This window comes from Streptopelia decaocto (assembly GCF_964273445.1).
Source record: "Streptopelia decaocto genome assembly, chromosome: 1".
Lineage (NCBI taxonomy): Eukaryota > Metazoa > Chordata > Aves > Columbiformes > Columbidae > Streptopelia > Streptopelia decaocto.
This window is the reverse complement of record NC_138663.1, coordinates 152,086,062-152,112,865: the sequence shown is the minus strand read 5'-3', so window position 1 is coordinate 152,112,865 and position 26,804 is coordinate 152,086,062. Positions and strand designations below refer to the sequence as shown.

General features: G+C 38.7%; 2 protein-coding genes across 4 annotated transcripts; one reads left to right on the top strand and one right to left on the bottom strand.

The window, feature by feature from the left end:
* Window positions 1-4,249: 4,249 nt before the first annotated feature.
* On the bottom strand, window positions 4,250-8,713 carry LIG4 (DNA ligase 4). Its single transcript, XM_082076261.1, has 2 exons — window positions 8,399-8,713; window positions 4,250-7,834 (listed from the first exon to the last, which is right to left on the bottom strand). The coding sequence occupies exon 2, from the start codon at window positions 7,816-7,818 to the stop codon at window positions 5,080-5,082; it is 2,739 nt and encodes a 912-aa protein (XP_081932387.1). The 5' UTR covers window positions 7,819-7,834; window positions 8,399-8,713; the 3' UTR covers window positions 4,250-5,079.
* Window positions 8,714-8,899: 186 nt separating this feature from the next.
* On the top strand, window positions 8,900-17,061 carry ABHD13 (abhydrolase domain containing 13). 3 transcript variants are annotated; one of them, XM_082076263.1, is made up of 2 exons: window positions 8,900-9,137; window positions 15,721-17,061. In XM_082076263.1, the coding sequence occupies exon 2, from the start codon at window positions 15,756-15,758 to the stop codon at window positions 16,767-16,769; it is 1,014 nt and encodes a 337-aa protein (XP_081932389.1). In that variant the 5' UTR covers window positions 8,900-9,137; window positions 15,721-15,755; the 3' UTR covers window positions 16,770-17,061. The 3 variants fall into 3 exon arrangements, with proteins under 3 accessions (XP_081932389.1, XP_081932388.1, XP_081932390.1); XM_082076262.1 differs by having other exon boundaries at window positions 8,902-9,084; XM_082076264.1 differs by having other exon boundaries at window positions 8,907-8,980.
* Window positions 17,062-26,804: the final 9,743 nt, after the last annotated feature.

Genomic DNA, 26,804 nt, shown 5'->3' with positions numbered 1-26,804 from the left:
ATCATTTCATGCAGTTTGTATAAAGACCAGTGTATAAGTAGATAGTGTTTTGTGTTGACTCACTGCAGCTTCCTGCCTTTTCTTTCTCCATTGATTTATCTTCCTAAAAGCAGGAGAGAAATGTAAGAATTTGATTCTGATATTCACTACACTCACAATAGAGCTGCATAAAGAGACCCAAAGCTACCATGATACCACAGTTAAGTTGTAGGGAAAGAGGGGGAAGCTTTTATTCATCCAGGCAATTGACTTTCCTCAGTGTTACTATTCACAATATTTTAAATGTGAAATTGCTACGATAATACATCTTCAGCACAGAGCCAGGAGGTTGCAATCTATTGTATATGCACAGTTACCTTCAGTGTTATTAGCCTTCAGGTCTTCAAAGTATAACTAAACAGTTAATAGTACGCTATTTTGCAAGACTCAGTAGTTTAAATCCTATATGCACAGTCAAGAATAAGATCTTTTTAGGCACCTTAAAATAGCAAGACTGTCAATTAATTATTTTCAATGTACAGGCAAAAGCAGAGGCCATGTGAAAGAAAGCAAGAGGGCTGATTCAGGTTGTGCTGACGTGCAAATGCCTAACAACTCATCACGTTTTTCTGTCTCTCCCATTGGTGCACAAACTACTCACTTTCTAGAAAGCAACCCTACCCTTCTCCTCCCCAGTGTAGAATCTTTCTTCTATGTTTAGGTTTCAGCTTATTCACATACTAGTGGTTTGCTTAAGATGGGTACATTCCAAGTGGAATTAGAAGAATTCGGTAAGTTATCCTAGGAATAAACAGCCCTTGCAAATAGCATATTCCAGTGCCTTCTGAATGTCAACTACTTATGGTTTTGGCTTCATATATTTTCATGTAATGACAAATTTTCATCCATCTGCATATTAAAAAACAATGACAGCACTTGGCACTTACTTCACACCTGGCATAAATGTCTACAGTATTAGCAAATTATACACTTTCATTTTACATCATTAGATGTGAAACTGACGTGTATATTCTAATGTATGAGCACATCTGAGACTTCACCAGTGTCCTGGTTTTGTTAAAAACAAGTTTCTCTTTTAGTGAATTTGCCTGTCAGCTAAAGCCTTCATATTAGCTGCATTTTCCTGGAAAACCAGATACATGTTTTGGTAAACATAGTAATGGAATGTGAAGTTATTGATAAGCATGGATGCACCTCTCCTGAGAGGGCAACAAGAAACAGGTGACCAAGAAACTGACCAACAGAGTATAACATCTCATTCACGTGAATACTTCATATAAAAGTGCGAGATCAGGAGGATCTCGTTCCTTTTTCCTTATGGCCAACATTAGGAGAGGACCTTGCTAGTCATCCCTGCAAACTGAGGCCTAGTGAGAGAGTGAATCCAGCTCCGGTTGGCTGCAGAGTCCAATCCAGGACTTTGGGTGCCGGCTCTGCAGTTGCTGAGACTTTCAAGATTGGTTTTGTATATTTTGTGTTCTTTTCTCTATTCTTATTAGCAACATTAGTAAAACATTTTTAATTTTTCCAACTCTCTTTTCTCTGTCCTTCTTTCCCTCCTGATCGCCGGTCCTGAGTGGAAAGGGGGGAGAGGGAGGGGCAAAAGGGGGAAGGGTAGGGGAGAGATTAACAATACCTCTGCCATGGTTTTGTTGTCAGCCCGCAATCAAAACCTCGACAACCAGCTCTGTATGATCAATACGCACTCTGTTCCCACTGACAAGTCAGGGAAATCATTTGAATAAAAAAATATTGCTCCCTGGCAAGATACATGTGATACTGTGTGCAAGCTGCCCACAGGCTTTTGATTCCCCAATTGCATTACACAAGTGTGAGTTTATGCCTTCGAAAGCAGAAAAAAAGCTTGACATGAGCCTATTTTATTAAACTCTTCAACAAACATAGTGAACCGTGGAACATTTTCCCAGGCATCACACAGTTTATTGCCTGTGCAGAATGGCCTTTGTAACTGGCCAAGAAATCAGAGCATCAATCCCCATCATACACCTGCAGACAGGATGGGTACATACGAGATGTTCTGCTACACCAAGTCCTGAAAGTTGCTCTCTGCTTTCTCCATCTCTGGCAGCATTTTTGAAAAGTGCCAGTTAAAAGACAGTGAATGTAAAGAAGACCAAACTTTTCTCTATTTCCCCCAGACTGCAAGGTCTGCAGGCTCTTTTTCTCTCCTTTCTTTCTCCACTTCTTCAGGAACATCATCATAAAATAAACTTAAAACAAACTAAAAACTTAATATTACTAAGCAAACTGGAAGGCTTGCTCTTAAGACAAGTGTCTATTAAAAAAAAAAAAAAAAATCAGCTTTACACAACATGTAAATAAGCTAAGAAACCTTCACCTATTTTCAAAATCTAAATGTAATCAAGAAAATTAGAGTATTCATTGCAGTAAAAAACACAATAGACTGATGTTTTGTTATCAGAGGGGGTTTTCTGGAACTTAAATATCAGGCTAATATTTCAGCATTTTGACTCCAGTTTTTCCTCCGTCTTGAACACTGTTTTTAATGGACTATGATTACTTAATAGTAAGGCTAGTTTTATATGTCAGAACATTTTTTTATTAGACAAAACAAAATAGATAAAAGACTTTTTTTTGGTACACATCAGCTCTTACTTGTCTTATATTCACCCTTAGACATCATGCATGAAATTTTCTGTATACCTCCTGTGCTGGTTTTGCTGCGATAGAGTTAATTTTGTTCATAGTAGCTGGTATGAGCCTATGTTCTGGATTTGTGATGAAACAGTGTTGATAACACAAGGATGTTTTAGTTACTACTGAGCAGTGCTCACACAGAATCAAGGCCTTTTCTGCTCCTCACACCACCCCACCAGTGAGTAGGCTGTGGGTACACAAGAATTTGAGAGGGAACAAAGCCAGGACAGCTGACCCCAGCTGACCAAAGGGATATTCCACACCATATGATGTCATTCTCAGCATATAAAGCCGAGGGAAGAAAAAGGAAGCAGGGGACATTCAGAGTGATGGTGTTTGTTATATTCTAGATACATAGTCCAATAAGAGCAATTTCATCCACAGATCCATGCAGCTGCCATGCAAAGAAACATTCCAAAATAAACCCCTGACCTGAATGCCTGTTATTTTTACAGTGTAATAGTAACTAAAGATTCCTTTTTTACACTGACACATGCTGTATGGCATTTCTTATTCAGCATTTTAAAGTAAATGTAAATTTTCAAACAGCAACCAAAACAAAAAAATACACGCCAGCTTAGTTACTTGACATTATCCAGTATGCTAATTATCATGTCCCATACAAATATGCATGATTAACAATTAATTACTAGTTCTAACTAGAACTGAGGCAAAATACAAAATAAAACAAGCTAAAACAGCATACCAAGTCCATGAGGGGTCTTTCTGTGATAAAATAAACCTTCAGTTTAAATAAATGTAAAAATAAACCTTCAGTGCACTACGTACTGAGGAGTCAGTAAAAAGAATAACAATTTTGCTGATAAGTTACTAGTTCTAGTTTCCTCAGCATTGCATAGCTTTGAGAGGACAAAAAACCAATGTGGAATTAATGCTTCTTAAATACATCTGTTTAAATAACATTTAGATCTCAAAGTAAGATATTTGACAATGTCTCAAGAGTCAGCTGTAATGCATATTTGCCTTTTTGTTTTCGCTTTTAACTTTCCTAACCAGGATCACCTAAAACATGTATTTGATTAAAATCCATTTAAGAGAAATCTGCACAAGTAGAAAGACAAACACTCTTCATTTTCAATTTATAAATTTGAATTTATGACATCACATAAACCAATTTAATTTTTGAATTATTAGAAGGAAAACAATGTACTGTCTTTCAGTATATACTATTTTATGTATAAAAAAAAATTGTGCCTTTTAACTATTTATATGGCGGCTTAAGAAAAGTGGTTATTACATTTTACCTATATAGTACATGTCAAATAATAAAGGAGTTCCTAATGCTTACACCAACTATAACAATAAGCTTCCAACAGTTAGCCTTTCGTATAACATTTCCTAATTCTTTCTACAGTAATTTTTTATATGAGCATGACCACTGAGAGCACTGAAGAAATAAGTCAGCCAAAACCTGGTTCTGTTTGATACCAGTATTGACATAACAGGAACAGAGGCTTGAACCTTTGTCTCCTCAAAGTTAATGCATAAATCATCTAAAAGTTACTTCTCACCAAAAAAATAAATAAAAAAAAAAAGATACCAGGCAGACTTTACAAATAGATTTTATTTAGTAATTGAAAAAAATATCCATTGAACTGGATATGTGGAAATAAATATTACATCACTGAAATAGCTTATGAAACATTTTTTGAGATAAAACTGATAGTTAAGTGTAAAAGCCCAGCTCTGTCGCACTTCATGGATTAACTGCAATGAGCACAGGAGGTCATTACAGTTTTTAAGTAATTGATTTGTATTTTACAGATATATAGGTCATTATTAATTCATTAGCACCTCAATCAGAAGTTTAGGTTCTCCTTTACAATGGTTATTTATACAAAGAAACATGGTATCAATGCAATACCCTAAAACCAAAGTGCTACTGCTAAAAGCAAGGTAAACAAATTAAAATAGTATAGCTAAATTGTATAAATTCATGAATTCTGTAGCATACAGAATATACACAAAATTCTACAAAAACATGAATGTCATTATAAAGTAATAAATAATATGTTAAATAGTAGAATCTCCATAAAATAGTAAATTATTGTTTCTCTTTTGAACAACAGAGGCAAGCACCATTAATAGCTAGAAATTCTCTTACATAAAATATTAGATCTCTCCTGAGACCTGTTTGTGAAGTAAAAGGCTTTCATTACTTATCTGGTGGTGTTTTTTTCTCCTCCAAATTGCTTAGCATCTTCTTCCTTCCACAACAGTGTAACTAAAAGCCTTCCTCTAATTTTAACAATAGATTGTTTCTCTTTAGCCAGAGTCAGCTTTAAACAGGCATGAACACACACAACTTAAGGCAACCTCATAATATCAAAGTTCAGTCATGCCAACAAGAATGTTTTCACTCCAAGCTTAAAAACTATTTTAGATTAAGTACTGATTTTCATTCTTTAGGACTCCTTCCTCCACTGACTCAGTTACCCACAGCTCAGATACAATTTTAAATTTTATCGCAAATGTTCTTCTGAGTGATTTCATCTCTTTTACCCGGGAATGATCACCTCCTACAACAACATGGGAGATGCCCTCTTCAAGATGAGAGACTACTATTGCACCATAAAAACGGAGCTCCAAAGCTCTAATTGACAGTGTCGTTCCATGGATTTTGGTTCTGGGCTCATTAACCACAGCATAACAGTCCACATAAATAGTGTTTCCCCTGAATATACTGAGCCGACAGCTGTTCCACGAATAACGTTCTTCTAACTCTGCGATCATGTCAGAAGGCATCACCTTATTGTCTTTCATTCTTGAGAACACTTCCTTGAGTTGTGCAACATCTGTGTCTGCCGTGTAGCTGTCTCCGTAACAATCATACTCACGAGCAAAATGTTCTTTGGTGTCAGGAGACATGTGAATCATAAAGGCTGGCTGCCAAGGCACCAGCATTTTGGTTTGAAAACACTGAAGGAGCCACTCTGCCCTCACCACATCATATTTGTTGGAAGCAATAATGTTTTTCACTCTGACATTCTCAGCTCCTACAATGACACAGTAAGTCTCTGGCCCTGGGTTCTGTACAATGCTGCCACCACATTCAGCTATCCTGCTTTCCAGTTCAGACTTTGTGTATTTTCCCATTCCTGTCATAACACAAAACTCAACATCTTCAAACATATTTGAAACCTTGTTTACATTAGAAAGATCAGGAGCTTTGAACTGCTCAGCTATTCCAATTATCTTCCTCACCTTTGATACAGTTTTCCTTTTTTTCTCTTGTGGCTCATCATACTCCTCTATATGAAGGTGTTTAGATGCCAGCTTCCCTTCTGCTTTGCTTCTGAGATCTTCTAACATGGTTGAAGTCATGCACTCATACCATTCTTTGTCCTCTCTTATCTTCTCAATTCGGGGGAATCTCAAAGTACAGTCAGTTTTGTACATATCACTGTTAACAATCTCGGCTGCCTTGATCTGAACTATGACAGAGTTGCAAGGTTCAATGTACATTTCAGGTTTTTCAGTTCCACACAAAATATTACCAGGAGGGTCCCTCCTATGGTAGGGCTTCCAATGTTTAGCCAGTTTCAAACCTAGATCATATAATTCCTTCATAGTATAGCCAGAGCCAACACGACAAATAGAGTGGAAAATGGTAGGTTTTTCATTTGGAGGAGGCGTCTCTGCAATAGCACACAGAAAATGAGACATCATTCCACCACGAGAGCCTTTCCCCCAGTAACCACCAACAATTAAAAGGTCTAGTTCATCCATGAGCCCATTAACGTATTCTGGCTTGATTTTTAACCAGCCTTCCCCACGTTTGTCAGGCTTGTAGGTGGACGTGGGATCTTTCACCATAATCCCTTCCTCTCTGTTATCTATTGCTTCATTTAAAGCATCAATTACTTCTTTTCTTGTTCTGGCGCTTTTTTTGTGTACAACATGTATCCTGCCTGCTAGGGGAGTAAATACGCTACTTAAGATTTCATACCTTTTGGTCAGTATTTCACGAGCCAACTTCTGATCGTTAACCATCAATACATCAAACACACAGAAGCAGGTCTGCAGATCAGAGTCCTCCACCATTCTTTTTATGTCAAATCTGTTTCCTTTTTGCATAAAGGTTTGCGTCTCAGGATTGTAAGCCATCATTTCACCATCAAGAATGCAGTTTTGTATATTGCTCTTAAACACATTATGAATAAATGGTGTTAACGAACCATCAAGGGGGGAAGCGCCGAACTGCTGAGTATAGTCAAACCCATTTCGGGAAAAATATTTATACACATCTCCATCTTTGTGCAGCTGCATACGTTCACCATCCAGCTTAGTTTCTATGTAGAATATCTGGTTATTCATTTGTTTCTCAATTTGCTGGACATCAGCAATAGCAGCAAGCATTGGTTTAAAGGCAGAAAATAACGTGATAGAAACATCACTAAGAGAGACAGAGGGATCATGCAGTTGCCTGCAAACCTTTTCCAAATCAGTTGTGACGTTGTGTAATTCAAGAGCATCAGGATGAAAAATTGAAAATATAGTTTGTTGACTAATACCAAGCTTCAGATCCTTTATAATCATCCGGATAAGCCATTTTTGTTCCAGTGCTGTGCTCTGGGTAATCAACTGAAGAAGACTTTTCTTTAACAGACCCTTGTTTTTAGCAGCATTGTTATTAGCTATTGCATCTAAGTGTTCATTGACTTGTTCTATTGTCAGTCTGCCTTGTTTTGGGCTCCTAGGTTTTAACACAAAGTATGCGATCATTGCAAAATCTCCAGCATCTCCACGTGAGCCAGCAGGTGTCCTGTAATTTAAAAGCTTTGCAGCATCTTTTCCATCTCTTGGTAAATTAAGCAGTTCAATATACAACTTCGCAAGCATCGTTTCTTTAATTCCATATGCCATCCTTTCTCTTTCCAGCTGTGGAAGAATAAGTCGCATTGCTGGATAAAAAGAATCTGTGACGTCTTTCTCTTTTTGATGAAGAGCATCATGGAACTTTCTCCAGGAATCCAGGAAATCCTTGAAGTACTTGGTTTTATCCGGACGAGATTTACACTTCTGTATTCGCTCCAGAGTAGAACACAGATCTGCAAAAGGCACACGAGAGGCCACTGTCTTTTTAGGAGAAGGCTGCAATGCAGGTGTGGAAGCCATCAGAGTCCGTTTCTCACTAAGAAGTAAAAAATACATATATATACTTATAGAGAAATAAAAAAAACACCAGAATGCTGTTCTGTCTCAAAAAAAAAAATCTCTAATTAGGATTTACTGATTTCCTCATTTTTCTAATTAGGATTTAACTGTTATCTTTACCTAAAGGTCACTAGCTGGTACCCACAGTCCTTAGTTATGGGTGAAACTCAGCAGCCAGACTGTGATACTCTAACGCAGCGGTGTAAAACTCATCTTCCCTGGGGGCCACATCAGCCTCGCCGTTGCCTTCGAAGGGCCGAATGTAATTTTAAGGCTGTATAAATGCAGGAGTAGTTATATTAACACAGTCCTAAAATTACATTCGGCCCTTCGAAGGCAACCACGAGACTGATGTGGCCTCTGGTGAAAATGAGTTTGACATCCCTGCTCTAACACAAGCATCTCCTGGACGACAGGACTGGAAGACGGGACAAGGCAGTGCCCACGCCTCCCGCTGCTCAGAGATCGTTTTCCCCCGGAGTACAGGCCGCCCCCAACGCCGCCCCGCTCCCCCCCGGCCCCTGCCGCTGAGGAGACCCACCAGGCCCGCCGCAGGGGCTGCGTGGAAGCGCTGAGAGAGCGGGGTCCTACGTAGCCGGTGCTGCTCCCGCGGGCAGACTCCGAATCCCCACGCCGCGCCGCGACGGCGTTGCCATGGACACGGGTCGGGGGTGAACGGACACCACCCAGCGGGCACCTTCCGCTCTGCGCCGGCCGCTCCCTCCCCGGAGCGGACTAGCGGGCAGAGGGAGGGAGACAGGCGGGAGGAGACGGTGGCTGAACGGGGATCCCGAACGGGGATCCCGAACGGGGATCCCGAGCGGAGACCTACGCGGAGGCAGGCGAACCCGCCGAGCCGGGGTCACACCGGCCGCCCCGGAAGGGGAGGAGCGCCCCGTTGACGCCGCTGCCTGTTGCTCCTCCCCCAGGCGCAATGGTTCCGGCCGCACGGGGAGGCCCTGGCTATCGCGGCGGCGGAACCGTCCGCGCCTGCGCAGTTGCCGCCGCGGCGGAGAAGCTTTGGCGGAACCCGGAGCGGCTGTGCCTGGGGCGGAGTAAAAGGAAAAAAAAAAAAAAAAAAGCGCGGACGGACCCTGATCCGGAAGCGGAAGCCGTGGCGGGCGTGAGTTCCTGCCTGGGACGGAGCGGTGGTTGAAGTTGCGCGGCGGGGTCCGCGCTGGCCCGAGGCAGCGCCGGCGGCCGCGGCTGCGCGGGAGGATGCGGCGGGTGGGTGTCGCTTCTGCTCGGGCTGGCTGCGCCCCGCGGCGGAGGAAGCTGAGGCAGGTGGCGGGCCGGTCCGTCCCCGCAAGGCCGCGGCGGGGCGGGTGGGAGACGGGTATTGCCTGCGGGGGGACAGCGGAGCGGGCAGGCCGGGCTGGAGGCGGCGTGGGGTGGCCGGAAGGCTTGGCTTTGATTCGGTTTTGGGGTCTCGCCGTGACTTGAACGCGGCTCTTCCCTGGGCGGGAGCGGCTGGCGGGCGGGTGCTGTCCCGTGGGCGTGCGTGGCTCCGGCGCCTGCCGTGCGGGACGTGTCTCCCGAGGGACTGCTGCCTTGACAGCGCCGGCAAAAGTTCCTTCGGGTGCCTTGCTGCGAGGTCCCGGGGGAGCTTTTGCATCTTCGCAGCAAGATCTTGCTCTAGTGTTTCGTTTGTTTCTGTTGCCATATGGAACAGTTCTTACAAATGAGGATGCCCGGTGAACATGGGGCAGATGATAAACTTTAATGTTGCTTAATGTGCCAAATGAATATATTGAAAATGCTGAGCAGGACGTGTCTTTTAGGTAAAAAAGGAAATAAAAGACTTGTAATATGGTTTGGGAGCTCATGGTCACTAGAAAGCTAAGGCTCTGATATTATAACTGTCCTTGGTTTGTTGTTGTTTTCTTTTGTTTGTTTTGTTTTTACACAGTACTGTCGTCATTCCGTACATGCTTGTAGAGTTCATTAAGATATGTCAGCTGGGAGGGGAACAATAAGAGTTAAGGGGAAAACACTTCCATGTTCAGTTACGAATACATACCACTTGATGCAGAGCTGTGGAAGTTTGTTGTTTGAAATAAATAGGAGAGGTGCCTCGCTGACTTTAAAAGCCAGAGCTCTTAAATGTCTGACATTCAGTTGTTCTTACTCTGCTTTTTCTTGGCCAGAAGTAGCTACTTTACTGTTTTAACTTTTGTTGTTGTTGTTGTTTTTAAAAACACAAGAGTATTTCTGTAAGTTTTTAGCACTAAGAAAGTGTATTTATCCTTTTCTTACTGAACTTGTAGGTTTCCTTCCAGATTAGTTCCCTCTCTGAAACTAATTTTAGACAGTCGAAAACTTAATGTTTTTACTTATAGAAGTCTTCTGAAGAAATAAGAATAAATGTAACACTTATCTGTGTCTGGAGGAGTATAGCAGAAGGAAGTGCAGCAAAGATAAACTGATGTCCTCAGATATCTCCCTTTTTTTCTTAAGAGTTACCTCATTTTGTTTATTTGTTGAATTTGAAACCGTGAAATCTGAAGGGCTGCCATGAGTCTTAAAACTAACTGTGCTTTTTAAAGCTCTTTAATGAGAAAGAAGCCATTAAACACCTGAGTGCTCTTCTTAATACTAACTTTAAGGCTGCTCATACACGAAAAGGTAGCTTTAATGAGGCAATGTAAATCTATTACAACTTTGTAATTATGCACTATGTATGTTTTATACTGAGTGTTGTACATATAAAACACAAGACATTTTGAGGTGATTTTTGAACTTCAGGATGTTTTCAAGTTTATCAGATGTTTCAAAGAAGAGCTAAGCTTGATAGGAGGAGTATGAACATGATATGCACGGTTTCGTTAGTAAAGCAGATTTAACTTCTAGGGCTATTGGCTTCAAATAACTCTAGACAAACAGTAATTATGTGTGTAATTCAGAAGCAGTTTTACTCAAAGTTCATAAATGGAACTGTATTTCAGGCAGAGATGAACCCTGGGAACTCATCAGATCCAAAGGTAAACGTTTTGTAATGTGGTTATTGTGTAAAAATAGCACCTTTTAGTATTAAGAACATAGACAAAGACAAATAATTCAACAGCATTTGTGGCAAATACAAGAGTAATTTCAGTTACCATTCAAAATGTATGAAAAAATGTTGCCAAGTACATTAAGTCTGCACTTAAGCTTTTATGATCTACAGTTGATAATGGCATTAACCATTTAAGAATAGCACTAAGGCAGAGCAGGATATTATTCAAACGTCTTGATCATTAAAGACTTCATTTTTTTCTTCAGAATTTTATTATGAGTGATTTTTATTTTTCATTAGCTACTTAATTATGGGATTTGTAGCTCATCTGATAGAACACAGAGGTCTGCAATAACTCCTGGACTGTGGATTCAGCAGTGGAGAGGTATAGATACAGATCTGTGTGTTTGTATCCATTCTCTGTGGCATAAAATTGAAGCTCATCACTTCCAAATTCCATTTCTGTTTTGAGAGACAATCCAGTTCTGTGACGGTGTTAGCTGAACTGCTCTTTATTGGCCTATAAGCCAAAAGCACAGTTGAATTGGGCCGCATTGCTGTTCTGTTGTGTTAATGGTTTCCATGATAGAACTTTGTATTTAAATATTGTCTTCTACTTTTCTCTTTAACTATGCAATCGTAAAAAAACAAAATAACAAAAATAAAAACAAACAACAAAACAAAAACATACACCCCCCAAAAAAACAAACACACCACCTGAATTCACAAAGGCTAGCCTATCTAATGCAGCATTATCAGAGGGACAGAAGGTAGCGTGAAGCAGATAAATGCTAGAGGAAAGAGCTCTGATCATATATGTGACTGAAAAAAACATCATCTTTGAGGAGAGAGCAGCGGAGCTGAGTTTACATAGTCTGAGGAAACTGAGGGTGGCTTACGTATTTGGAGGTTAATAAACATTAAACTGGAAGTAGCTAATTTAAGTTAGTCTTTCTTCCTTTTAAGTATTAGGATATACTTTCTGGCAACGAGAGTAGCTAAGAACAAGAGCAGCTTGTGTAGGAATTTTCATTAATATGAGAGTTACGTAGGGAAACATCTACCAGATAGAGCTGGATGGGTCTGCTCTTGATGACTGTATACTTGTCATAGCCATTGACTTCATAACAGGTTTAAAGAACAAAAAATCTCCCTTATGCTTGTTTTCATAGTCTGTAACTTAGTTTAAATAATGATCGGTTATAAAATACTGTTGCTGTATATGCTGTAAAATGGGATGTGACTTCCTGTTACAGAAAAGCCTTGTCATTGACAGAAGTTATGACAATTACTTTAAATGTAGTGCTGGAATATAATGTTCCTTCAAAAACAATAGTGGTTTTTTAGTGAAGTAAGAATTATTTCTAAGCAGTTAATGTTTTATCTAGGAGATCTGAAAAGGAAATCTGTAGAGAAACTTTATTTCTCTGGCTGTAATAGAAGACTTTTCTCTGGCCAACTTGCTCACTTTGGTTGCAGCATCTCCATCTGTAATACAAGGGTGATGTTTCATGCCACTTCTGTGTAAAGCTGTGATACTTCTAACAGTAGAAGGCAGTATAACAGAGGTAATCCTGCTAAACAGTCATCTGTTAAAAAATCTTAACTAGGCATATTTGCAGGTGACAGAAATTGATTAAAATGTTGTCTTTTAGAAGACATAAAAGGGTGCACCCTTCTTTCTTTAATTGGGCTGTCAGGCAGTTATGGAGCAAGTCAGTAAGCGGTTCTTGTAATCTGATACTGAAGTAGGCTTGTTTAGGTGAGGGTCTTATCGAGGTGGTGGGTCCATGCTGTTTCTCAGTTGAACAACTCGAAGTCTAAATACATCTTTCTCCATTTGCTTCGCTGTTCCCCCCTTTTTCTTGATTGACCTGGCATCCTATTAGTCACAAAAGTTAGAGATACAGGAGAATCAAAACATGTGCTCTTCATAATTCAACATAAAGTGTTTGCATCGTAAGATGTTATATTGTAAACTGTTTGAAAGGTTTATAGCTTCCTATCCAGCACAACAGTAGTGAGGAGTAAAGACCTAGAAGAGATGTAATTTTTTGTTTGTTTGTGTGTGTATGTAATCATGCAGTATGTTGAGCAGTCTCAAATCTCAAGCACTTCAAAAAGTGTTAACAAACACTTTATCTCTCACTGAAAATTAGTATATCGGCTTACTTTTTTCATTTATGTCCTTTACCTGGAAATTTGGTTCTGCTTGTGTCATCTTCTACTGTTCAGATCAAACAAGGTAATGCTTGGAAGGCCTGCTGCTTCGGACTCCATAGAAAGCATAGTTTGTAGCTTTATTGAGAATGAGCATATATTGACTTGGTTTATAGTCTCTTCTAGGCCTGTGCACTTGTTTGAGAAACCATCATTTTCCTTTCTAGTGATCTCTCAGTTGGTATTGAAAGGAGGCGGGGAAGAACCTGGGGGAAACTTATATTTTAGTTCTCTAGCTAACAAACCATGCAGTAAGATGTGAAATAGACGTGGTCTGATTCAAGCCTGGAAATGGACAGAACTAAAAGTTTCACGCAGATGGGAAGAAAAGTATGATAGTCATGTAGTTGTTCATTAGTGCAGAGTAGTCAGCTTTACTTAAACATGTAGGTGAGTATGAAACATTTGTGGCTGTATAGTTTGCTCTTCCTGATAACTAGCAGATGCTGAGTTTTATTTGTAGGATGCATTAGTTTTGCAATTCCAGTACCAGGTTTTATATATACCTCTCTCTCTCTCTCTCTACATATATATATATATATATATATACACACACACAGCAACAGTGTCTCACTAGTATAGCATTTTGATCATACTGTCCTACTGAAATGAGAATAGAAGCAGTGCAAAAATGAAACTAACATGGCTTAGAAAATCAGCTGTATCTGTCTTTGAATAGCAATCCTTAGTGTATATGGGATAGTTATCTGCAAACTTCATCACCCTAAGTAAGATTTTTATTACTTCCTTGGTTTTTAGTCGTCGTTTTTAATGACGGGTCTCTTTTGTGAATGTCTTGTTGAGAAAGTGTCTTTGGAGTCTCTCTTGTTTCATAAGAAAGTCAGCAGAAGTTTGAACAGCATAGATAAGGAAAGTGCTTTTACTGTGTCATTGTCAGTGTTGTTATAGTCTTAAAATGTAATGCAGGATATGTTTGTCAACTTAATTAGGAAGTTCTCTTACAAATTAAGGTATCTACTTTGTGTCTCCTAATTACTGCAACTTATTTACTAGAGAAATGGATCACAATAATTAATTTTTCATATAGACAATATTTGTGCATACTTGGATGTGGGTATTGAACACGAGCTCATAAATAATATAAGAGAACCAAGTTGGGATAAGTGCTCTCTAAACTACTTTATAGTTTGCCAGTTTTACATGTTTGGAGTAGATACACTATATAAAATCTTAATTTCATGTTGCCTTTGATTAATATGTGAATCTTAAGATGTAACAGATTTATTTTTATTTCTGATTTATATCTAGTTGTTGCATGAAGTGATTACAGGTGGCAGTTTTTCCTGGTCATATTGGGGGCTTATCAGACTGTGGCTGCAGAGGTCACCTTTTATCACTGGAACCTACTAAGGTGACTGGTGCAGTTGCAGCCCTTTCCAGCAGTACTAGGACATACAGTTTATTTCAGTGTGGGTCCTGTGACTTAACTGAATGCTTGGATGCATCTCTGTGTGTCCAACTCCTTTGGAGTTAATTCAGCTTCTTACTGCACTACAGCATAACTTTGTGTCTAAACTGTAATTATTATCTGCTACATAATTTACAGTGTTTGTAAACAAGTGTGCTCCTGTTGTCCCTCCCAGGCAGGTTAATCAACTCAGTGGCAACTGGCTGGTTACTGTAGTTCTGATGTAGGTGTTGCAGGTTTTGCCTACTTCCTTATTACACTAGAACCCAGTAGTGAATAATGTGAGAGATTCTGTTTATGCTGGGAGACATAACTGTGTCTTGGGTTTGGAAAGAAGATTTAATCTATTATCATTACCATCACTCTCCTCATTTTATGCTCTGTGTATGTTTTTGTCATGAGTCTGTTTTCATGTCTGTACTTTCCAGCAGTTGTGATTTTCATTGATCAGAGAATAATGTAGTTAGCTGACCATTTTCAGTGGTCTTGTATGATGATATGATCTTTCATTCAGCCGAAGACTTAATACAGATTACTGCTCTGGTAGTGGAGATCTATCATTATAAATCAGAACCAATGCAAATATAGCAAAACAGCTGTCATAAATGTAGCGACAATGCAGAATCTTACTATAGAGGAGTCTCTTCTGACCTTGTTGCTCTGTAACCACAGTTGATCAAGACTCTGAAAGACAGCTACTAAACAATAGCAGGCCCTGTGTGCATTTTGAGCAGCCACTGGTTGCAGAGCAAAGTTCATAGGCTTGTTGGGTGGTCCTCTTGGACTTAATCAGTAGCAACTTGGAAATAAGGACTATTTTTGTTTGTGTTCACTGGATTCTAGAATTACTTATATGAGAACCTTTGACAAACTGGTGATATGGTCTGTATGGTTGTTCTCTTGGTCGGTAGGGAAGGCTGAGGGAAAATGTAAGTTATTATGGTCACAGTCAAACAAACTTCTGGTGCTGCTGATGGACCTTGTCAGCTGAAATAATGATATTTTGAAGAGTTCAAAAGCCTTTTGCTTATGATTGTTTTTCTGCTTGCTTTATGGAGTTGAATGGTTTCCAAAAATTCAAACAGAGTTTGCCACCAAGTTTGATATTTATTCTTTGATATATTGACTTGCCCTTAATCTTCTGCACGTATGAATGCTTAAATCACTTCCTTTTTCTTTCCCCTATATTGATATATTTATGTTTGGGATTTTTTTACAGGGTTTACTTGGAGTAAAAGACCACTGACTTCTACAATGGAAAAGTCATGGATGCTTTGGACCTTTGTTAAAAGATGGCTACTCGCTTTGGCCTCCTGGTCTTGGAGTCTCTGCCGTATTTGTCTTTTACCCTTGATAGTAACTTTTCACTTGTACGGAGGCATTATACTACTTATATTAATATGTGTATCGATAGCAGGTATATTATATAAATTCCAGGATGTACTGCTTTACTTTCCTGAACAGCCCTCTTCATCACGCCTTTATGTTCCTATGCCTACTGGTATACCACATGAAAACATCTTCATCAAAACCAAAGATGGAGTTCTTCTCAATCTTATTCTGCTGAGATACACAGGGGACAATGCAGCATATTCTCCGACCATCATTTACTTTCATGGGAATGCAGGCAACATTGGCCACAGGTTGCCAAATGCTTTGTTAATGCTGGTAAACCTGAAAGTCAACTTAATTCTTGTTGATTATAGAGGGTATGGGAAAAGTGAAGGAGAAGCAAGTGAAGAAGGTTTGTACTTAGATTCTGAGGCTGTGTTAGACTATGTGATGACTCGGTCTGACCTTGATAAAACAAAAATTATTCTTTTTGGCCGTTCCTTGGGGGGAGCAGTAGCTATTCATTTAGCTTCTGAAAATTCCCATAGGATTTCTGCCATCGTGGTGGAGAACACCTTTCTTAGCATCCCATACATGGCCAGCACTTTGTTTTCCTTCTTTCCAATCAGATATCTTCCTTTATGGTGCTACAAAAATAAATTTCTGTCCTACAGAAAAATCTCTCAGTGCAGAATGCCTTCTCTCTTCATCTCGGGGTTGTCTGACCAGTTAATTCCACCAGTTATGATGAAGCAACTTTATGAATTATCCCCAGCTCGGACTAAGAGATTGGCGATATTTCCTGATGGAACTCATAATGACACTTGGCAGTGCCAGGGTTATTTCACTGCACTTGAACAGTTCATCAAAGAAGTAATAAAGAGTCACTCCCCTGAAGAAATGGCGAAAACCTCCTCTAATGTAACAATAATATAAATTGATATTCTTCGATGGGGTGGAGGGTGTACCTGCACTGTACCTTGATTTGTGAGAAGTGGTAAAAGAATGTCCATTTTTTAACCGTATGTCATGTCTGTACTTGACTAAAGAGTGAAATTAAACTTGGAAAGGTCTGATGCTTTATTAAGATGTTCAGATAACTTTTACACTTGCAGCATTGTAAATGAACCATTTTATGTCTTTCTTATACTTTTTTTGGTATCTCTGTCCATATATTCCATTTGTTTGATATGTACAACTGATGCTATTAAAGGAACTTGCTACAGAAGTAGTACAGAATGTATTAGTTTAAAACAATGGGAGCATTTTCAGTATTCACTGCTGAATGAGTGAACTTTTTGGACAGTCACGGTTAGCACAATGATTTCTTGCTTCTCTTGGAATTCTTTTATTTGAAGTGTGCCATGCATGAGATTAGTGCTTTATTCCTTGAAATTTTATATTATGCAAGATGGGAAGTCTTTAATGTGCTAAATAATATAAAATAACACTAATGGTTGAGTATACATGCAGGCATGCCATCCTGGGTTATTAACTGGTTTTTTATGATTCTGCATACATATAGATTTCAAACTGCAACTGATGTGGAAAAGACACCTTCCCTGTTTTCATTTTACTGTTTGTATTATAATAGTGCCCAGAAAGTTGTATGTGCCTAAACATCATGGCTTCAGGATTCTGCCCAGGCAATTTCTTCATTAAAAAATAGAAGTAACCTTCAAAAGGGAGCGGTGTCATTTTCTGCACCAAGCTCTCCTCACTAACATACAGGCAAACTATTTGTTGATGTTGATCTGCTTGTGCATTTGAGGTGGGATTTCCCAAGGCAGAGTGGGTGGGTGTGATAGAAAGGAATGTCAATACAAGATGAAACTACGTATTTGTCCTCAATTTTCTTTTTTTTTTTTTAGGTTGGTGTAGTTAAATGTCTGTGCCCTTTATTTATACCGCCAAAGATCCAAATAATTTCCACCGGTCACATGATTATAGAGATCGATGTATACAGTTGTTACAGTAAGGATAATAAAAATGAGCAGTGCATTAAATTTAGCAGACCTGAGTTTAGTTAGTCATACCTGTTTGCTTGCAAAAAGTATTTTACAGTTCTCTTGTACCTTGACGAAGTAGCCTAAGCATCAGCAGTTTTCTCTAGCTTTGCTGGGATTTTTGAAGCTAGTGTTACCATTTCAGAGCTGCCAGTACTTAAATTGAGAGAGTTTGATACTGACTGAATTTTAGCATTCTTTTTTGTTTGTTGTTAGGGGTCCCTGTCCTAGATAGTCGTATCGAAGTTGAATGCTGTTAGCATAGTCCATATTAGAATGTGGGGCTGTTTGAATCTCTTCTGCAGGTTTAATTTCTCATTTGCTGCAGATGATAGTTTGCCTCTTCAAAATATTTTTTTATGGAAAGAACAAACTGTGGAAGATTTCCCACACAATCCATACAATTGTCCTTTGGATTGAATTTTTGAAATAAACTTTTCTGCCACATTGTCCTGATTCAGAAAAGCATCTCAGCACACACAATCTTTTTCTTGGTGGGCAGTGGTATTTTAAGCTTGTGTTTAAATTCTCTGGTTGAATAAAACTGCTTTCTTGAACTGGTGCCTTAATGGTTATGCCTCCTAAAATTTATTACATAGAATTACAAGTCTTATGTACACATCGGTAATAGTTGTCAGCAATTTACAGATAGGGTGATACATCTTTACTTTTTTTTAAGTAAGCATGCCTACCAGAAGTTGCTTTCTCTTGTAACTATCTTTTGTCACACCATTATTAAGGTTTTCTTAGAGGTGATTGGAAAAGCTGTAACCTTTTTTGGATCTGTAGTCCTAAAATCATTATAGACGTAGCGTAGTTTCAAATCTGAATGAAGCCAAAACTATCTCATCAGCCTTGCAGTGGTGGTATTTTTTGGGGGACAGGCAGGTAGGGAACGTATTTTGGTAAAGTTTGGCTGAGGTGGGTGTTTATATAATAGAAGGGTGTTAATAGGCATAGCATTCCCTTTCCCTGATGTGTTCTAAAATAACAATGTGAGCTGCTTGCATAGATTGTTTCAGCTGGTTCACATTATTTTAGAATTGAGGGAGAGAATGAAAATAAGAGGGCAAATACTGTTTTTTCTAAATATATGTTGATAAGGCCAAAAGAATAGGTTGATTGCTGGAGACAGAATGAAGAGAAACTAAATGTTTTAGAAGTTGTCATAACTTGCCATTAATTTTTTTTTTTTTTTAATAAAATGTTGATTTCTACAGTAACAGAATTACAGAAGAACAGAAGTACTTTTGTTTGGGCACACAGTTGCGAAGTCAGAGTCAAATGTGTGGCATTAGTTTATGGCAATCTGGAGCTGTTCAAAGTGGACTGTATCTAAACATTGCTTTTAATTGTCAAGCCAGATCTTTTCACTATATTGGTTGCATGACATAAAGATTAAACTTTGTCTGATTTTCTGAGTATTTGGTATGAGAAGATACAATTGTAATATGTGCATTCTTTCCACTTAATGTGTTTTCTTCCACCTTCCACAAATGCACATTTTTGCTTCTCCTGTAATGGGTTGGCCACATACTTGTGAATGAATGTCCATCTTGCTCTCTTTCATTGCATTGGCTATGAAATACATTGAAAGAAAATAGGAAGGAAGTTATTTTTAATGCAAATATTCCACTGCTGTACGCATGTTCTTTTAAGGGAAGGAGAAGAGGAAAGAAACTTGTTCTGACAAGTCAGGAATTCTTCTAGTTTTATGGTCCGTGTGATGGAAACTCGGTTGTCTGCTGCTAAAAAGTGAACTGCAAGCAACACAATAGTAATAACTTCAAATTGCCAAAAGGTGTATTGTGATACTGTTGCATTTATTCCACATAATACCATTTTATGTTTTCCCTTAACAGTTCTTCATTTGCTTATGTAATAGATGTTTCCTAAGTATTTGTCCTGCATATATAAATCTCTAGTTTGGGAAGAGGAAGTTGAGTTACTTTCATGGGTTTGTAAGAAAGCCTCATAGTTTAAATATGCTTGTTAAAGGAATTGTCGCTTTTACAAGAGGAACTTTAAACAACAACAACAAAAAAAAAAGGCATGGAGAGGGTCAGGAGTTGAACTGGAACAGTTTTAGCACCAGAGTCCTTGTAAGGAAGCGTCCAGTGTAAGACCTTGTGTGTGCACATGTGTGTGTGGTTTTAATTAGTGGAAATACTTGAGGCTTCCTGCTAATGCAAGTTTACATTCCCAATATTTGTTTTTGAACTGTGAAATGTGGAGAGAGAAGATAAGCTTTCCTCTGAAAAAAACTTTAAATGGTGTAGCTGCCCTCATATCCATTTCTCAGGTAAAATTAGAGATAGAGCACAAATAGATTTGGTAAGCTACGGACAATCTCTCAGTTGAAGGGCAGGTGGATTAACTATTAATACAAAATATGCATCTCAGCATCTCTGAGCTAATCATTTGTATCACGTGGGGTGTTCACAGTGAAGACTGCAAGGCCAAATTGAGAGTTCAAGGTATGGTCTCTTCTATTAGTAGAAAGATGCAGACATACCTCCATTCATATTTCATAATTCAATACTTGAGAAGTACATTTTTATTTTTGTTAATGACAAGTGATTTCGCTAGGGGCACTTCTGCCAAATATAAAATTGGTGCCTCTTGCATGTAGTGGGATCAGCCTGATGTATCCCGTTACGAATAATTTACAGTGCCATCCTGCTTGTATAATGTAGAGTTGAACCCTGCAGAAGTGTAAATACAGATAGCATATTGAAATTCTAAATAACACTTGTGTTTTGAATTCAGAAACAGTCATTGAATATATGATGCAAGCTTATAATTTGTTTTTTCTTTTATTTATAGTTAAAGCAAAAATGTCTTATAAAGTATTCTTAAGTTTTGTAGACAAAGCGTAAACGTTACTGTATATGTGCTAATTGTGGCAAAGTTTTACATTCTCATTCTAGTCTGGTTTTTAAAATAAAATTATTTTACGAAAAACACTTTTCTATTTTTATGTACTGACATATGCAATAAATTGATACATTAAAAGTGCTGTTAATGTCTTGTTCTAGTTTGTGGCCTGTCTTCAGTATGTCCAGGGGTATTTTTGTATGCATGGTAACTCATCAACCTCAAGATACCATTTTCAGTTACTTACTAAAACCAGAGTACATGCAATAGACATCTGCATCATTAGATGCAGTGTTTGTGGAAAGCTATTACAGCAGGAAAAAACTATATTACAAGTATCTCTTTCTATGCTCTGTCATGTATCCTCACTTTCAGGAAGTGTTAATAAGTAAAATGATAATGTGGTAGCTTTCCATCACTTTTAACACATTCTGCATTTCAAAGTTCCTCTATTACCTGGGGGACTGAGGGGTGATCTACATATTATGTCACTTGGGAAATATTTTTTAAGTGTGTCTGACTAGTTTTGACACCTTTTGCTGGTAATATTTTAAATGTCAATTTTAAATGCTATAATGCCACTGTTGTAGGTTTATACTCCATGTAGCTGCAGAAGGATACTCGAGCTGAAGCAATTTCTACTTTCTTACAGAGAAATGCATAACTGAGCTTATATCACCTTTGCTCCCATCCTGCATGGTTAATGTGAAATACGTAGAAAATAAAGATTTACTGCTGTCTTTTCTAAAGCTGCAAAATGTGTGTCCTCTCTTGGATTACTGCAAGGCTTATAGTTCAGTTTTAATCCAATAACTAGGAAACAGGTAGGCAAGTAAGTGGTATATTTTTGACACTTTATTCAAGATAACTATTAATTTTTAATTGAAAAAAGTATTTTTAATTCTTGAAGCAATTAAAGTTAAGGAGCAACTTGGATTCGGGTACTTCATGTGAATACTGCCCTTGAATGAAAAGCACTTTGCTGTTTTGGGAAGCACATCACTAAACTTTACTTGCACAGCATTACTCTGAAAAATGCAAATCCTGCATTTGCTTTTTCTTATGTGAACATCGATAAGCAGCTGGGCTACAATGTGCAACATAACCTGTGTCCTGAAGTGTCTCATGATGTTATAATAATTTCCTTAGTAGATATGCTGGAAAGCAGCTTTGCAGAGAAGAACTTGGGAGTTCTAATCAACAACACGTTGACCATGAGTCAACAATATGCCCTTGTGGCCAAGAAGGCCAGTGATATCCTGGGATGCATTAAGAAGAGTGTGACCAGCAGGTAGAGGGAGGTTCTCCTCCCTCTCTACTGTGCCCTGGTGAGGCCGCATCTGGAGAACTGCTTCCAGTTCTGGGCTCCCCAGTTTAAGAAAAACAAGGATTTACTGGAGGAAATCCAGCGGAGAGCTACAAAGATGATCAGGGGCCTGGAGCATCTTTCTTATGAGGAAAGGCTGAGAGAGCTGGGTCTGTTCAGCCTGGAGAACAGAAGGCTGAGAGGCGATCTCATCAATGTTTATGTACATCTCAAGGGTGGGTGTCAAGAGGATGGGACCAGACTCCTTGCAGTGGTGCCCAACAGTAGGATGAGGGGCCACGGGCACAGACTGAAACACAGGAGGTTCCACCTAAGCATGAGGAAGAAACTTCTTTGAGGGTGCCAGAGCACTGGAACAGGCTGCCCAGAGAGGTTGTGGAGTCTTCTTCTCTGGAGACATTCAAAACCTGCCTGGACACATTCCTGTGTGATCTGCTCTGGGTAAACCTGCTTTAGCAGGTGGATTGGACTAGATGATCTCCAGGGGTCCTTTCCAACCCCAACTATTCTGTGATTCTATATAGGCCTTCATATCAGATAGGTAAAATATAGTGGTTTCATTTCTCTCACAATTTTTAAGTACTGCTTAGATCACAGTAAACATTCATAACGATATATGAACATCTGAACTAAAATGCTAGAAATGAAACCTAAACCAGAGGCAGAGAACTTGCTGTTAGTTAAAAAGATCAAGTAGAGGTAGGTAAGGTTTTGAGAAAATACTGAACCATCAGCTAAACAAAAACTGTTTGGTCTGAAGATCTGAAACGTGCCTGAGCTTTAAAACTTTTGTTGGACCCTATTCAGGGTCTTTGTTTTAGAATTTTTGCAGAGTTCTTTCTCTGTAAACAGATAAGGAAAATATTTCTGGACATGTTTTGAAAATCTTAATGTGATTAATTTGTTATGCTTCAGCTTGTGTGGAGACAGAATAACTCTCCTGTGTCTTGAAAAACAGTAATTTTTCTTTCTCTGAAAGGCAATACAGCTGAAGAGCAGACCTAGTTTAAATGTATTACAGAACATGGTGCCACTCATAATAACTGGAGATACACCTTTAATAATCTTAGGCAATGAGCTAAATAATGCACAACTGGAAGGCTCCTGACATAAAATGTATGTTCACATACCAAGTTTGAAGGGATGTTGTCACTAGTTTTGATGCGCAACTAAGGAACGGATTTTGCTCCTTACAGATGCAAAGAAAGGAAATTCTACAGCTGTTTTGCATGATGCTTACATCTGGTATGGGCTAATTATTTACAAAAATTCAAAGGAAAAGGTCAGGCAGAGAACCATTCCCTTTCTGTCGTTGACGGCTCAGGGGGAGTGTAGCAATTAGATACAGCTATGAAGAAATAATGCAATGATTTGAAAATACTTGGATCCCAGGCCTGTGCCCTCTATTAAAAGGTCCACCAGCTGTAGCAGCAGAAGAGCGGCCACTCCCACATGAAGGGCCATGGCTCCTTATTTATTGCGTTCCCATACAAATGCTTTTTTAGCCCATCTGTGCAAAATCTGTCAAGTTGTACGGTGTCGAAGAGGTGAAGAAGTGCGATACTCCGTGTTGCTGGATAGCGAGTGAGACTGTAAGAGAAGTGAGCTACAGCTGGATGACAGGGCTCCTTTTCCCCTGTGCAGTAAGAGGGAATTGCTATAACGTCATGGTGGAGAATGGGGCCGGGGGTGGGGGGGGAGGGAGTAGACTGGCATTATGTTGCTGTGGTATATAAATGTTATGTTTTCTTTGTATCTTTTATATGTTTTAAAAATTATTTTATATTTCTTGTTGATTCTGCTGCATACTTTGGGACGCACCTATAATAATTGCTTTTCCTTCCTGTGCTTTTTCCTATTCTTTTTGAAAGCACTGTGGTAAATACATAAAAAGTAATGATGACTGCAAGTCAGCTGCATGTTTACTTTCTGTGGTATGTTTGCCAGATTTGGACCTGAATTGTCTAGATGTCTAGAGAAATAAAGTCTTTGGCAAGGAATAAATCAAGCATGGGAAATGTAAATATCTAAAATGCGCAGAGACATTCATGTTATCCTGGCAATTTAGAAACTGAGAGGCAAAGAGAAACTAATATCTATTTCGCTTCAGAAAAATCTCACAGAATCTTTATTTTTCTTTCCTTTTAACAAGGTAATATATCAAATATGTCTTTAACTGTTTGTAAAATACATCCTTTACTTGAAAGGGATTCAACAGCTCCCTAAAATTTAAGATGATAGGAACACAGTATCCACAAAGAGAATGATTTTTTTATCTATATGTGAGGCAGGAACGTACCTGCTTTTGCTACTTCATAAATTGCAGTTAATGGCTAAAAGAACTAATTAAATGTCCTTGAAAGGAACGTGTACTGTTTCAGAGAGCTATCTGTGAATACTCTTAATACAGATACCTGTAATAGCAGAAACCTGTCATACAGGATTTATCCCTTTATATCTTCCAAAATAGTCCATCCATGTTGTCCATCTTCAGAAAGGACTTGAAACTAAATGTGTTTAAAATTGAATCTTTGCTTATTCTTTGCTCCTCTATCAGTTCTACACAGTGTAGTGTAGTAAGGCAAGCTGTTGTGGCCTCTTTCTTTTTGTGATAACCACAGGGACCGGTTACATTTTGTGGTTACTTCAGAAGTTATGCGAAGCTGGACCTTTGCCACTGGAAGCGTACTTTTAGTGTGGCCATCGATATTTGTCTGGATCTCTGGGCTGCAGCATCTGCACAACCTTTGTTTTTAAGTAAACTTTTACATTTCTTCGGTAAATTGGGTTTTTACCCAAGTCTTCATATTCAAATAATCTGCTTCTCTTTTGTATGTTAAACTTCATTATGGGATTTTCCTCCCCCTCAAAGAGGATGCTTTTGTGGTTAAAGTACAGTACTGGATTTCAGGAAATCAAGAGTTCAGTTTCTGGTTCAACCACAAATTTCCTGTGTGATTGCTTACTATCTCTGCCTTGGTTCCCCGCAGATGTAGTGATGATGTGTTATAAATTTGCAGTTTAGCAGCGCCCATCTTGATCATTTAATCTGACATACTGCATAACGGAAATTAAAAATTTGCAGAAATTATAGGGTTTGTTTCTGCTGTAACATCTTGGAAGGTTTAACCAGCCTTGATTTTGTTCAGGAAACCATTTCCCTTCGTGAAAACATTCTCACTGTTGAGAGTCTTCAGTGGTACTGGGTTTGGTTTGGTTTGTTTTCTTCTTATTTTGAGTTTTACCTAGAAGTTTGCTCTTTTTCCCAAAAGTAAAAGACTTGGTTAAATAAAAACTTTAGACTATCCAAGGCATTTCTCAATAGTTTCCCGTGGCTAAATTAATGAGATCTGTTAGTCAGTCAACCTGAGAGTTCAACGTAGCTCATTCTTTGGGTTAAGGAAGCACTAAATGGTTGGATTCACTGTGTGCATGGATCAACTGTACTGTGCATGCAAAATAGGACCATATTTTCAAAATATTTTATTATAAGCATTTATTCTTATTTGCTTCTAGAATTAGATGGCCAGGACTAGGCTTCTGCAGTTTAATGCAGTAGCATTTTATTTTCTAGAAATAGTTTGGAAAACAGTGCTTTGAACTGGGCTTGTGGTGGTTCCTTGTTGCCTCACAGTTTTACTGCATGCATGTGTAGCATAGCATCTTGAGCCAAAAGCAGTTAATATAGTATAAACTTTTGCAAAATGGTTTTCAGGGAAGCTGGCCAGTAGAGGCAGGCTGCTAACCACAAACTGAATGCCCTTTCCATGACGAGTTCTTTAGTCCTCTTATATTCATTCTAGATTTTTGTTCTGAACCTTTTCACTGTTCGGTTTTGGCAGTCATAATTATATGCAAATAGTTTTGTCGATATAAAAGCAGAATTACTACTACCTTTTATATTCACTTAATATTTTGCTCCAGTATATATATACAAATGTTGTACTTCTGTTTCTACAAGAATGTTCCGCTGAGAGCTCATGTTCAGCTGGAGTCAACACCCTCCCCTGTCTGCTAATAGAAGGCTAATCTGAGCACTCCTTAGTCCATTTCAGTTGTACCTGAGTTAAAAACACAGAAGAAACTGCACGTGTGTTAATCTTATTGACTTTGCTTTAAGCAGGTTAAGGACAACTTTGCAGGTCTGCCAACAAGAGGAATTGCAAGGACAGTATGTTATGACAAGACACAGTGGCAAGCATCGAGGCACTGACTCCATGCTCTGGGCTCTGCAACTAATTTTTTGTTTGTTCGTTTCTTTGTTTGGGTTTTTTAAAGTAATTTTTCTGAATTTTTGCTTTAATGCAATTAGTAGTCTGCAATTTCCTGAAGCTTCATTTGATTGTGTTAAAATGGAAGCTTTTCAACTAAGTAAATTTCTAGGTAGTTCATGTTGTTTTTCATGATTGATCTCTCAATGTCAATATTTAGTGTTCCACTGTGTTTTTGTCATCATAAAAGTTGTCTAAAAATGTTTTTCTCTTCAAATCATTTAACTGGTCATAGAACTACAGAACAGCGCAAGGTTGCAAACGGAGCAATCCCTTTGATACTCAGCTAGAAATACCTGTTGAACAATTTGCTGTGTGGGGCTGTTCTGATTTTCTGCATCTCCCCTTTTAAATCCTCACTTATCAGAATGATAAGCAGGACAAAGCCAGATGTCTTACAGAAGTCCTCTGTGTCACCACAGTTATTTTGTCAGCCCAAATAATGACCGCATTTAAAGAAGGTGTGGAGTCTGGAAACAGCCTATTTTCC